General features: G+C 41.1%; 2 protein-coding genes across 2 annotated transcripts; both read left to right on the top strand.

The window, feature by feature from the left end:
* Positions 1 to 17: 17 nt before the first annotated feature.
* On the top strand, positions 18 to 3,647 carry LOC135343940 (enkurin domain-containing protein 1-like). The gene is made up of 7 exons (XM_064540980.1): positions 18 to 229; positions 724 to 836; positions 1,540 to 1,700; positions 2,058 to 2,234; positions 2,464 to 2,600; positions 2,880 to 3,016; positions 3,373 to 3,647. Exons 1-7 carry the CDS (start codon positions 123 to 125, stop codon positions 3,531 to 3,533), a joined length of 993 nt encoding a protein of 330 aa, XP_064397050.1. The 5' UTR covers positions 18 to 122; the 3' UTR covers positions 3,534 to 3,647.
* A 3,482-nt stretch (positions 3,648 to 7,129) lies between these two features.
* On the top strand, positions 7,130 to 12,064 carry LOC135343937 (glucose transporter GlcP-like). Its single transcript, XM_064540975.1, has 14 exons — positions 7,130 to 7,286; positions 7,521 to 7,644; positions 7,967 to 8,121; positions 8,210 to 8,251; positions 8,329 to 8,434; positions 8,588 to 8,712; positions 8,916 to 9,086; positions 9,139 to 9,198; positions 9,267 to 9,381; positions 9,817 to 10,001; positions 10,130 to 10,179; positions 10,400 to 10,572; positions 10,898 to 10,974; positions 11,812 to 12,064. Exons 1-14 carry the CDS (start codon positions 7,180 to 7,182, stop codon positions 11,963 to 11,965), a joined length of 1,644 nt encoding a protein of 547 aa, XP_064397045.1. The 5' UTR covers positions 7,130 to 7,179; the 3' UTR covers positions 11,966 to 12,064.
* The last annotated feature ends 84 nt before the right edge of the window (positions 12,065 to 12,148 follow it).

The raw sequence follows: 12,148 nt of genomic DNA, 5'->3' as shown, positions 1-12,148 counted from the left end.
TTTTGTCATGGTAACCTTTCCATGCGCTTTATTTAGATAGAACAACCATCATTAATTTTTTGCCACTGGTATTAATTTTGGAGATCTATCATGCTGAATAGGTTTGTTCTCGGGACCTTGTAATGGCTCTCCCTCGTACCCCATTTTCCTCCGACCCTGGATATGAGCAGACGTCCAACTTTTTTGACAACTTTTACCCACAGGGACCACACCGAGACCCCTCACCTAGGCGAGTTTAATGTCATAGAATACAGTGTACACTGTATTAACGCTTACTGCCAGCAAATTAAAGAAGTTTTGTTGTAAATATGAATTGTTAATAAATACTGTATATATAGCGGGTAATTTTCGTGGGGTAAAAAATTCGTTATTTTCGTGGGCAAGCTGACCTCCACGAAATGTTAATATAGGCGTGGCTTACCGGAACGTATAAATGCTATGCAGGCAATAAGATTTTTACTCACGAAAATCACCATTTTCGGGATAAACTAATTTTTTACCCCACAAAAATTACCCGCTATACGGTAGCTTTCACAGTCTAGTTCGATTGGCTTTTTACCCCTAACCACAGGTCATCTGAGATTTTGCCGTTACGTTCATAGTCTGTCTGCCCCCCCCCACACATACATCATAGATACACATAATAAATTATGTAAAATTATTTCCAATACGTACCTAGACCGTATGTACAAAAATGAATGTCATCTAACTCTCTAACTGCAGTGTTCGTGTGAAACCGGAGGCTGTTGACATTGCCCGGGCCCACACTATCGGCTCTGTGGGACTGCTCTTTGAGACAATGGCACAGCCACCACAATCTAAGAGCAGATACAAACGTACGAGAGATGGGGTACTCTGAGGGGGTGGGGTATACATGTAGTGCACACTCGGATTAGCCAGAGGAGGTTGGACACATGACGCGTTCATTACATGTATACAAGATCTACTCTTGATGTATATAATTCCTCTGAGGTCAAAGGTTTAGAATATCAGTGCAAATAAGAACTAGAGAATGCTAAAGAGAAACAGATTAATGGTGCTCTGATCTCCTCTGCTCATAATTATAGATCATAATCTTGTTACACAACATTTGAAATAAGTGTCGAAAAATTACCATCTTGAAATCTTTTCAGCAGTGTATGGAAGGTATAGAAGGGTGGTGGGAGTGCTCCTAGGCCGCTTCTGGCTACTTGCAGTGTCTCTGTACAGCCTGCAGAACAGATGAGCATCGAGGTGCCTTTTGGGTCTATTTAATTGAATGCACGTCATAAAACCTGATTGTGGATGACGCGCGTCCAACCTCCTCTGTGGAAGATAATTAATGTCTCCAATTGATTTTTAATTTCAAAGTTTGAGGTGATTCTATGCTTACTCTAGATGGTTTTCACTTCCTGTTTTAATATAGGCAATATATACCACACTACTGACAATAGGCTACATTGTACTGTACGAGTGATTAGGAACACCGTTTCAAAATAATTGCTTTCAGACTTATGGTTGTATATACAGCATCATACAATTCTCATGTTAAATCTGTAGGTGAAGATCCCAAGAACTTTACAAAGATGAACATGCGTAAGATTCGTGAGATTCAGAGCCAGTCCAAGAGAAAACAGGAGGAGAAGAGTAAGCCCCTCAAACCAGTGCAGATGTTAGACAAGTACAGCCACATTCCAGCCAAGGTCACTGCGCATATTAATGTGAGAAACTACACTTTATAATTCTTACTTCAGGAAAGTTCTCCCCACATTGGTTGGCAGTGGTCGGCTCGGCCATCATTCAGGATTTTTAACCACTGGTATTAGCTATATACGAAATTTACTGAATACTATTTCAGAAAATAAGCCCCCACTAAAAAAATCCTGAGCAAGCGAATCCTAAATATTTTCTTGTACTTGCGTATACGTATACATGTACAAATTGGTCTTTATAATACTTTTATCTACATAATTATTTACCTATAAAGCCTATTACAATCGTCATGGTCATTGGTGTACTGTAATTTGGTGTACTGTAATGATACTCCCCCCCCCCCCCCCCCATGCACACGTTTTCAGGGCCCAAGACCTCCCTCTGGTGGTCGTCCATCCTCAGCCGGGGCTGTGAGGTGGGGCCCGGTGACACACCATAATGGTGGTGACTCCAGAGTGCCTGTCAATGGCACTGGTGTAGGGGACTCTAACACTGGACTTAGAGAGAGGAGACCATCCAGTGTTAATAGCGAGAGAAGCAAGGTACATGTAAGCATTGTAATATTATATATACTTTTGCTGATTGACTACACTGTAGTTTTAATTATTTGCCCGTAGTTTTTCCACAGTTATCTCAAAATTAATGGCAGTTATATCCTCTAACTGCCAACATTTTGAGCTTACATTCTACTTTTATTGTGTGATCTCCTTCTGAAACTTATTATCCTCACTAAAATAATGACCACGCAATTTTCGTTCTTTCCCCCTTCAGAACTTTTTAGCCGCTAACGTCAGCTCAGCTTGTACCACAAGTATTAAGAGGCCACCCTCTAGACAGAAACTAGAATCTCTGGAGGCTAAGAAACAACAAGACCTGCACGAGTATCAGAGAGGACAGGTCCCACAATAGTGAGTACCGTAGCAATATTAGATTCACTGTACTCCTGTATGTACACTTAGAGCCACTGTTTCAATTTTGAAAGGCCCTTTTCTGTTTGCTTTTTTTAGTGCTTACAATTCCTATAGGCATCTGGTTGATTAGTTGGAACCGCACTTGTACGTAATTATATAGTTGAGTGCAGTGTGTGTAGCTTTGTAGCTCTACCAGCATTTAAGTGTTTGCCTTTGTGTGTGTGTACTAAGTCTATCGTACATGTACTTATGAATCCTTATAATTATGTGTGGTAGTCTTCGAGCCAGACAAGAGGAGTGGCGTCGTGCTGAGGAGGAGAGAGTTGCCTCCCTGCCTGACCCCACCGTCCCTCCCGGTCACACTCTAATGCCTGCCAAGGAGAGACTCAAAACTTTACAAGCTCTAAGAGAACGTACGTAGACATTGTTTATAATGCTAGTTATCAAGATTGGGTACTACTTTAATAGTGTGATGCTTGTACCTAGGCTACATGTACATGTAGGCATAATCCTAAAGTATGTAGCTACATGTACGTTTCAGAGCCCATAACTTGAATTGGATTGTCCAGTTTCCAAGTTAAAATTTTACTTTATGCAATCAGTAGCTACAGTACAGATCGATGTCTTGTTGCTTGGAGTACATGTACATTCAAGTTTGTATTTTCCTTGTAGTCTTGTACATTACTTTACTTGTACTAAGTAGTTTAGGTGATTCCACCATTATAATTATTCAAGGTGGAGGTGATCACACTCTTATATCCCCCTGCAGATCAGTCGACTCTGACTGCTGAGCTTAATGCCCTGCCCCTACAAAGTGTTACTCTGAGGGTCAAGCAACGCAAGACAGCACTCGAGAGCAAACTGGGAGAGATTGAAGACGCTCTCAAGATATTCAGTAGACCCAGAGTCTTCGTTAGGACAGATGAGTGAACACTGCTATAAACTATAAACACATCCTGATTCCTGTTTCATTTCCTTAGCTTGTACATGTAATTAATTTGCACCTGCTACCATTTTCATGAAAAAAACATTTCTTTACCCTCACTTTTTACCCCTGGTAATGACTGTAGAGCTCTATCAATTACATGTACCTGTACATAGAATTCGTTGAACACACTGATTGCTAGAATGCTTGTAATTGTGTGTACTGTATCAAGTTGCCAGCTGGTCTAAAGTCTTCATTAGAGCAGATGAGTAAACACTTCAATGTATGAACACATTGCTGCTCCATAGTGTGTGAGAATAATGGTAATTATCTTAGCCTACTTCTGTTACATGGTACATGTAGATGTAATGACTGTATATTCATACAAGATGTTTAGCTGAAAGGGGGAAATGTTTGACTTACAGAGATTGTAGATACTTTTTGTTACATGAATTCATTCAGATTTCTAGGAGGGAGAAACTTTGGCTGCATGGGAGAGAAGATCCCAGGGCACAGTTGTGCCCCCCCCTCTGTATAAACCCTGCTACTATATAAACCCTGCTAGTAAGTATGAGTTGCACTTATATACATTGAACAGTAATGAATTGTGCACAACATGTCAGTTGCCAAAAGTCTATAAGTTCACATAATTATGTGCTTGAAACGGGATTGTCCCAGGGAATATCCCTTTACTGTAGTATTCACTGTTTCAAAGGTGTTGCAATAGCTCCTAGTGTTTGTTTGTCACAGAGATAGAGAAGTGAGATCTAATACTAGCATTATACAGAGTGTAGCAATGTTGAGCACAGTGAAGGTGGTGTTGTTGGTTGTTGCTCTGACGGGGTTTGCTGGAAATATCTCATTTGTGAATGGCAATTTTTGCAATAAAGAGCCCTCAAATGGAGTTCCAATTGCTGTTGTTCTCCCGTTCTGTGAGTATGCACTAAAACAGGTTTATCAAAGTGTAAATGATAAAATCTGTCAAGTGATTCCGGGCTACAGTGGCGAAGGGTGCCAGAAGCTATTTGACAAGATGAATAAATTTGGGATAATCGATTATATTGTAGAAGAAGCTGTAAGTTTTGTTGTTAAAACAGTACGACAGAGTCTAACAGATAATGATGGACCGACTTACGATTATGAAGAATTTTTTACAAAGGTTAAAAATAAGCAAAAAGTTCGATCGATTATTGCCAAGGTCATCGGTAAATTTATTGGATCCAAGTTTACTGTGATATCAAAGGCTGCTACTCATCCGTTAGGCTTTGCTGGTGATGTTGGTCAATTTTTCCTCGAAGTAAATGGCTATAAAAAAGAAGCAAAGATTGTTGGAGCATTTGGCAATGTTGTTGGCGGTGGTCTTGCTGGATTCGGTGTACTCGGTCCCCTTGGTGCTGTGGCTGGTGCTGTGACTGGACTAAGTGTTTGGGGTATCGGAGAATATGTGGACAACAGGTACTACTGTTTGGACGTAGTTGAAAGTGGAATTGACTATTCTGAAAACATTTCAACAGTTGCTAGTTGGATGCATGGTTTTTGGAAAAACTCTAAGGCTTAGCGATGATGCTTGCTATTTTGAGCTGCTTGAAGAATTATTATGATATTGTCAAGGCAGCGCAGATGATAATAATTGTAACAGTTAGTAGATCTAGTGTATTAATTAGATCTACTATAGTCTAGTCATGTTATGAATAATTTTGTTGTTTTTGAAAGTTGAAAGTGCCTGAAAAGAGGCCATCAGAAAAACCGACAGCAGCCCCACCCTTCTTGGAGAAGTAGACTAGCTGGCTGCAACTGCATACCCATTTAGATCTAGCATGCAGACGTGTACGTACATGCAGGCGGCAAGGTTAAAGGCTATAGGCTTGTAAATATAAGCCCCTGCTACAGTGCTAGATCTAGCTGATTATTATTATGTCTCTTGGCTGTGGGTGCAAATGGTGTTATGTGGTGACCTGCTCTGTCTTCATTACCTCTGCTGGGTTCCTCAATGGATACGATGTCGGGTGAGCTATAGATCTACTATAGGTTTACAAGAGTTTGTATATAGCTATACAATCCTCTATAAACTTGCAGGGAGCCATAAAATCTAGGGAGCAGCTTACAAATCTACTTGAATGAATGGTACTGTTTCAGCTTTTTTTACACGGACTTATTAAATTTGATCACGATAATTGTATTCCGGGGAATACGACTCGGATTCTATAGCTGTCCGTGAATACAACCCCTCTCCCCTAGTTCTAGTAATGGAGTGAAAAAAATGAGAGGTTTCACCGGGTCAGAGGACAACTCCACCACTGGCTGCACTGCCGAAGACTCCAGCGGAGGAACTATAGTGCCATCTTAGTGAGTACCCGTTTTTGTACATGCACAGTGTGCTCGATGTATTAACCAGAGGAGGTATAAGACACGCGTGACCTCTACATACATAAACGTCCACTAATCTCTATCCTCTTAGGTCAGTATAATAATTGCATAACTTTGTGTGCGTGTTTAGTGGTGTAACTTTACGTGGTCTTGCTATTATCTGCCACCTTGTACGTTAACTTACCCTCGAAGTATTTGGCTATGAAAAAGAAGCAAAGATTGTTGGAGCATTTGGCAATGTTGTTGGCGGTGGTCTTGCTGGATTCGGTGTAGGAGGTCCCTTTGGTGCTGTGGCTGGTGCTGTGACTGGGCTAAGTGTTTGGGGTATCGGAGAATATGTGGACAGGTACTATTTGGAGAAAATTGAGAGCGTAATTAATTAACAACCTTTCAACACTTTAGTTGGATGCATGGTTTTTGCCGATGATGTACTGTATTATTCAAGTCAGATAACCACGAATGAATTTATTGTGTATTTGTATTAGGGCTCTATTGATATCTTATGTGTTTGTTGTCAAAACCAATAGCCCCACCTTTAGTCTACCCTAAGGCTAATACCTAGCCTCGTTCCCAGGCCTTACTTTTTCTTGCTGTTGTCATTATTCATCCAGAAGAATTAAGGTAGCTATAGCAAAAAAAAGGCAGCAAATTTAAAAAGAAATGGGCGTACAGTTAAGAAACCTCCCCCAAGTTTTCAGTATTTGCAAGACAAGACACAGGAAATACATATACCACAAGTATTTTATCATAATGATGACACCCAAATATTCACAGATTGTAGTGAAGGGTGATTTTTTCTGGATTTCCAAAGCTCAACACAGACCATTTACTGAACTAGAACTTGTTACTTAGATATAATTATGTATTAGTTCAATATGGAATGTGTTGACTCTACAAGTTTGGAATAGATTGAGATAGTGTGAACAGCTTGCGCAAAATTCGAAGTTGACCCATTCTGTGGTTGGTGGAACTCATGGCTCCATAATGTGAAAGGAATCAAAAGTATCAACTAGTGCATCTGATGCATGTGCATGGTTGCAGCAAGCTAGAAGGCTTGAAGTCATTCATGATGTGCTATTGCCAAGTTGTGTATTTATGTCAAAGTTTGTGTAACTGGTCTGCAAACATATTTCAACTTAGCTAGCTCTAAAAACCTAGAAAACTGCATGTTCTCATTAATATATTCATGAGGCAACTTGTAGCACTTCCTGTCTTACACATTTGTTAGTGGATAAGTAGTTGCAACTGTCCATACCCAATTAGCTAAGCAAGGGCTACAATATCATGAATATTATGTCTTCAGGCTGCGGGTACGGGTGCAAGTGGTGTTATGTGGTGACCTGCTCTGTCTTCATTGCCTCTGCTGGGTTCCTCAATGGATACGATGTCGGGTGAGCCTATTACTATAGCTTGGTAAGCTTTTCCAAATAGGGCTAGGGCTAGGGCGAGGGAGCTTGTACAAATCTGCTTGCATGCATGGTACTGCTTCAGTTTTACACGTACACAGGCCTGCAAAATCGTTGTATTTCGAGGAATTGTACGACTCAGACATTCTATTATGGTATCGACTGTTTGCGCATGCGGCACATAATTATTCATAACAACTGACGTCCCTTCTCCCCTAGTTCTAGTAATGGAGTGAAGGAGATGAGTGGTTTCAGAGAGTACTTCAATCTCTCAGGGTCAGAGGACAACTCCACCACTGGCTGCACCGCTGAGGACTCTAGCGGGGAAACTAGTGCCATCTTAGTGAGTACCCGTTTTTGTACATGCACAGTGTGCTCGATGTATTAACTGGACAAGCAGTACTTCATGCACGATGGTTTCTGCAGGCTGCCTTTAGAGTGTGTAATTAAGCAAAGACCTCTACATACATCAACGTCCATTAATTCTCTCTAATATCTCTATCCTCTTAGGTCAGTATATTAATTGCATAACTTTGTGTGTGTGTTTAGTGGTGTAACTTTACGTGGTCTTGCTATTATCTGCCACCAACTCAACATTCTTGTACGTTAGTTATACTATACATGTAATTATTGAGTCGAACACTAGCCATTATTCATTCCCTCAGGGTTTGGTGGTGGCCCTGTTCTCGTTAGGCTCTCTGGTGGGTGCTCTATTAGGGGGACCCCTGTCAGACTGGGTTGGGAGGAGGGCTGCTCTAGTGACCGGAGCACTACTAGCTGCCTCTGGAATCATCATTCAGAGTGCTGCAATCGCTATATGGCAGGTTGCTTTGTTGTCGCGTATTGGAATGATTTGCTTTGATGTGAGGTTGTACTGTGTGCATGAGTGTAGCATTGCTTGTGTACAGGATGTTGCTGGTGGGAAAGATTTGGACAGGAGTTGGAAATGGGTACGTTTCGGTGTAGTAAATTCATGATTGCTTTAATGCCATCATCTTTTCTTTGCTCTCTACTCACACACTCACAGAATCATAGTACAAGTTGTGCCAATGTACCTAGCTGAGATTGCCCCCAAACAACATCGTGGTAAACTGGTCAGCCTATCGTCAACAGCAGCCACAGCTGGAGTCCTGGTACATGAAATTCTTTACCCATCACATGCAACTTTGTATATGCTCTGATAATAGGTATGGTAGCTGCCCCATAGCATTGCTTTCTTCACCTGTTGTGTGTGTGTTTTCTTAATCTTGCCTACGCATACTATGTGTCCTGTTTTTTCTCTACAGACTGCTGCTCTGGTAAATATTGGGGTTGGGTGGTTGCCATTTGGTTGGAGAGTGTCGTTGGGTCTACAGCTGATACTAGCATGTGGGATCGTCATTGGATCATCACTCATCCCGGAGTCTCCAAGGTATATACAATGGACAACTAAGGACAATAGTACTTATTGTGTTTGGTTGCCTTAAAAAGGAGAGAGTTTATGTACAGTGCTGGAGTACTTTTGTTACACCAGCGGGAGGCTATCCATATTCTGACTATGGGTAATTTGAATTCTATATAAATTATTCATAGTCATGAATATACTAATTCAGGAGACTCTTGATCTGCTTTCAGATGGCATGTCAAGAAGAACAAGCCACACAAAGCTGTCAAGACTCTGAAGAGAATCTTCAAAGATGACCAAGTTGTGGCATCTCGACTGGAGGAGATATCAGATTCTTACCGGAAATCCCAGCTCAAGCAGACACTCTGGCAGACTTGCTTGTCCTGGGACATAGCGCACAGGTGAATGGAGTATAATAATTTATCTGCCTAAAATTGTTATTTTGTTTTGCAGACTTTTTCTGGGATTCAGTATAATGTTCTTTGCAAGATTTAACGGAATGCAGCTAGCCTTGTAAGTGTTGTATCAGTGATTGGATGTTTCGAAAAGGATGATTAATTTCTTACTCGTGTACCACTCAGGTACTTCTCAGTTTCTATCTTCTGCAAGATAGGAATATCTGGTTTTATTGGTGGAGTGGTCTTGGGCCTGTCTTTGTTCACAGCACAGCTGTTGGTACTACTTATTACAGACAGGGTAAGCTTAGTTACTGGAGTACAGTATCTGCACGCATGGAGGTTATTTTTTTGCGGGTGGGGTTGTAAAAATCTGTGGGTACATACATGTACATACAAACATGTATGATTGCTACGTATAATTATACGCATCTTTATTGATCTATGTAATTATCTCACTTTCAGCCCACAGCCTTTTTCACACTGAAAGTATATATTTTGGGGGGGTGGGGTTGTAAAAATCTGTGAGTACATACATACAAGCATGATTGGTACGTATACACATCTTTATTCCCTTTCAGCCCACAACCTTTTTCGTACTAATCAAGCTTGACTCTTATTGCACACACACACACACACACACACACACACACACACACACACACACACACACACACACACACACACACACACACACACACTCACACACACACCCATGCACTCCTCTTCCTCCCAGTTTGGTCGCAAGTTGATTCTGCTGTGTGGGTATGTGGTGATGAGTGTTTGTCTGATAGCAGCCTCAGGGCTCATTCTGGGGTTTGGACTTGAGGCAGACCAGCTCTCCTCTGACAAGACCATCGCAGGATACTTTGTAGTGGCTTGTCTCGCTCTGTTTGTCGGTGTGGGAATGATGACTACTGGGTAAGTGGACTACGTACGTAGGTTCTTTTTATTCTTATTATGTGTCAGTACTTGTAATTGTCAGGCCCTGTAGCCGCATTAAAAAATAAAATGCGATTATTGATCGTCCACTGCTATTATTCTTACAGGAGTCAAGGTTGGATTGTAATCAGTGAACTGTACCCGTTGAGAATCAAAGGTCAATAATTATTTTTTGTAAAGAAAATTCAAGGACTGCCTGCATGTGTGTATAATATAATTCTGCATTTATTATGTACATGCACGTACATAAAGATAAAAGTAGTAAAGTAAGAAATCATAATGTTCTCGATCCTTTACTTGGATATTAAACCCCTCGTCTTTAAGGTGTTGTCTTTTGGCTAGGATTCAATGCATGTCTACCATTCTCTTCCACCCAGGTGTGTTAGTGTCATTGGCATCTGCCGGGTGGTGGGTTGGTAATATTGTGAGTGGGGAGATCTCTCCCTTCCTCCTCTCCTCTTCTCTGGGCACTGCCGGGACTCTTCTACTCCACGCCGTTATCTGTGCCCTCATCTTTGTTTTCATACTGCTGCTATTGCCAGAGACTAAGGTAAGGCACATTGTATCCTACCGGTATGTACACTTAATTGGTCAGATATATGCATCAGTATTATAGGATTCCACTATTGAAGCATTAATTTTGGCTGCATGTACATATTGTAGTACTGCCTATCAGAAAATGGTACAATGTACAAAATCCCAATCCTTTATTATTACAAGACCCGCAAAAACATTTGCAATGTGCTAAAGGATTGGCTGGGGGAAGCACCAAAAAGCGCAGAAACAAGAAAGCAGACGAGAGCCTAACTCCAATCCGTTACAACATCATTCATATGTACGTTAAATTTTGGCTTTAACAATGCTTTCGCTTGCAGCAACTGAGTCTGGAGCAGGTGGACCAACTATTCTCCACCCCCTGGTTACAGAGGACCAACCCTCTCTACTATCTAACGTACGTTGCTCTTTCAGAGGCTTTCCAATGGTGTACGTCACTGTTGTATAAATATGTGCATGGACAGCATACAAAATTTTCGAGGCACTTATATTTCGTGGATTGGCCTCTAAAAGCCATTTTGTTGCACAGTGTTCGCGGAATGACTGCTTACCGGAAGCCACGCCTTTAAATATTTGCGTGATAGCAGGTAATTCTTATTAATGAACACTTTTCGTGGACTTAATTTTCGTGTAGAATTCCAACCCACGAAACGAAATCTGCGAAAATTAAGCCCTTCGAAAATTTCACGCTATACAGTATAATTATACATGCATGTAAATATCGCTCTACTTGCTATTTGTCCAGAGGAGGCGGGGCATGGGTCATGTCACATGGCAATGGAATGTGTGGTATACAATGTTTATGTTAGGCTCTTGACCTTTAACCTTTCCTATAGATTTCAGTGTACCTATAATGGTGCACACCATCTCACTGTTGTGCTCTCTAGGTCACATCACTTTAATCTCATTGTAAATATTATTGTTATGGAAGACGGAAACTAACTTGGGTTAACCTCCCTAGACTGCTCTCCATTGTAGCCTGTGAAATCCACTAGGTTTGATGGTGAATTTCAAGCTATTGAGCTGGGATTCCATTGGGATCGCTGATCCATTAGTTAGTAACCATCGTTTTTCACTATGCATGATATAATAGCTATATAAGAGAAAACTACCGTGGAATCGCTGCTGTTTTGCTCCTTGAAAATCATGCACAAATCTTTGTCTAAATCCATGGGGTTACTGAGGTGTATGTGATGCGTGTCCTACTGTTTTTCAGTAGTTTCTCTCTACTTAGGTGTGGTCGTGTCAACAAAGTTCAAGTGTTGGCTGAATCCAGCTCTGATGAAGAGTTACGAGGACTGGACATTTCTCTGGATGATCTGACCAATCAGAACGATGACTGTGATGAAGTGACTGGAGATACCGACAAATTAACACAAACTCTGTAAAATAATTATTTCAATAGTTGATATAGAAAAATCATTTATTTATTAGTGTGCATGCATGCAGTGGTCTCACTCAGATCAATCACTCTGCAGCCTGCCCGGCACATTGACTAATTAGTAGTAGCCTCGAGACCAGGCAGATTAAAATACGTGTTTAATCCGCCTTAATTCGAGGCTAAATTAGTA

The sequence above is a fragment of the Halichondria panicea genome, chromosome 11, assembly GCF_963675165.1.
Source record: "Halichondria panicea chromosome 11, odHalPani1.1, whole genome shotgun sequence".
NCBI lineage: Eukaryota > Metazoa > Porifera > Demospongiae > Suberitida > Halichondriidae > Halichondria > Halichondria panicea.
The sequence above is the reverse complement of the archived record's forward strand: the minus strand, read 5'-3'. Positions and strand labels throughout refer to the sequence as shown.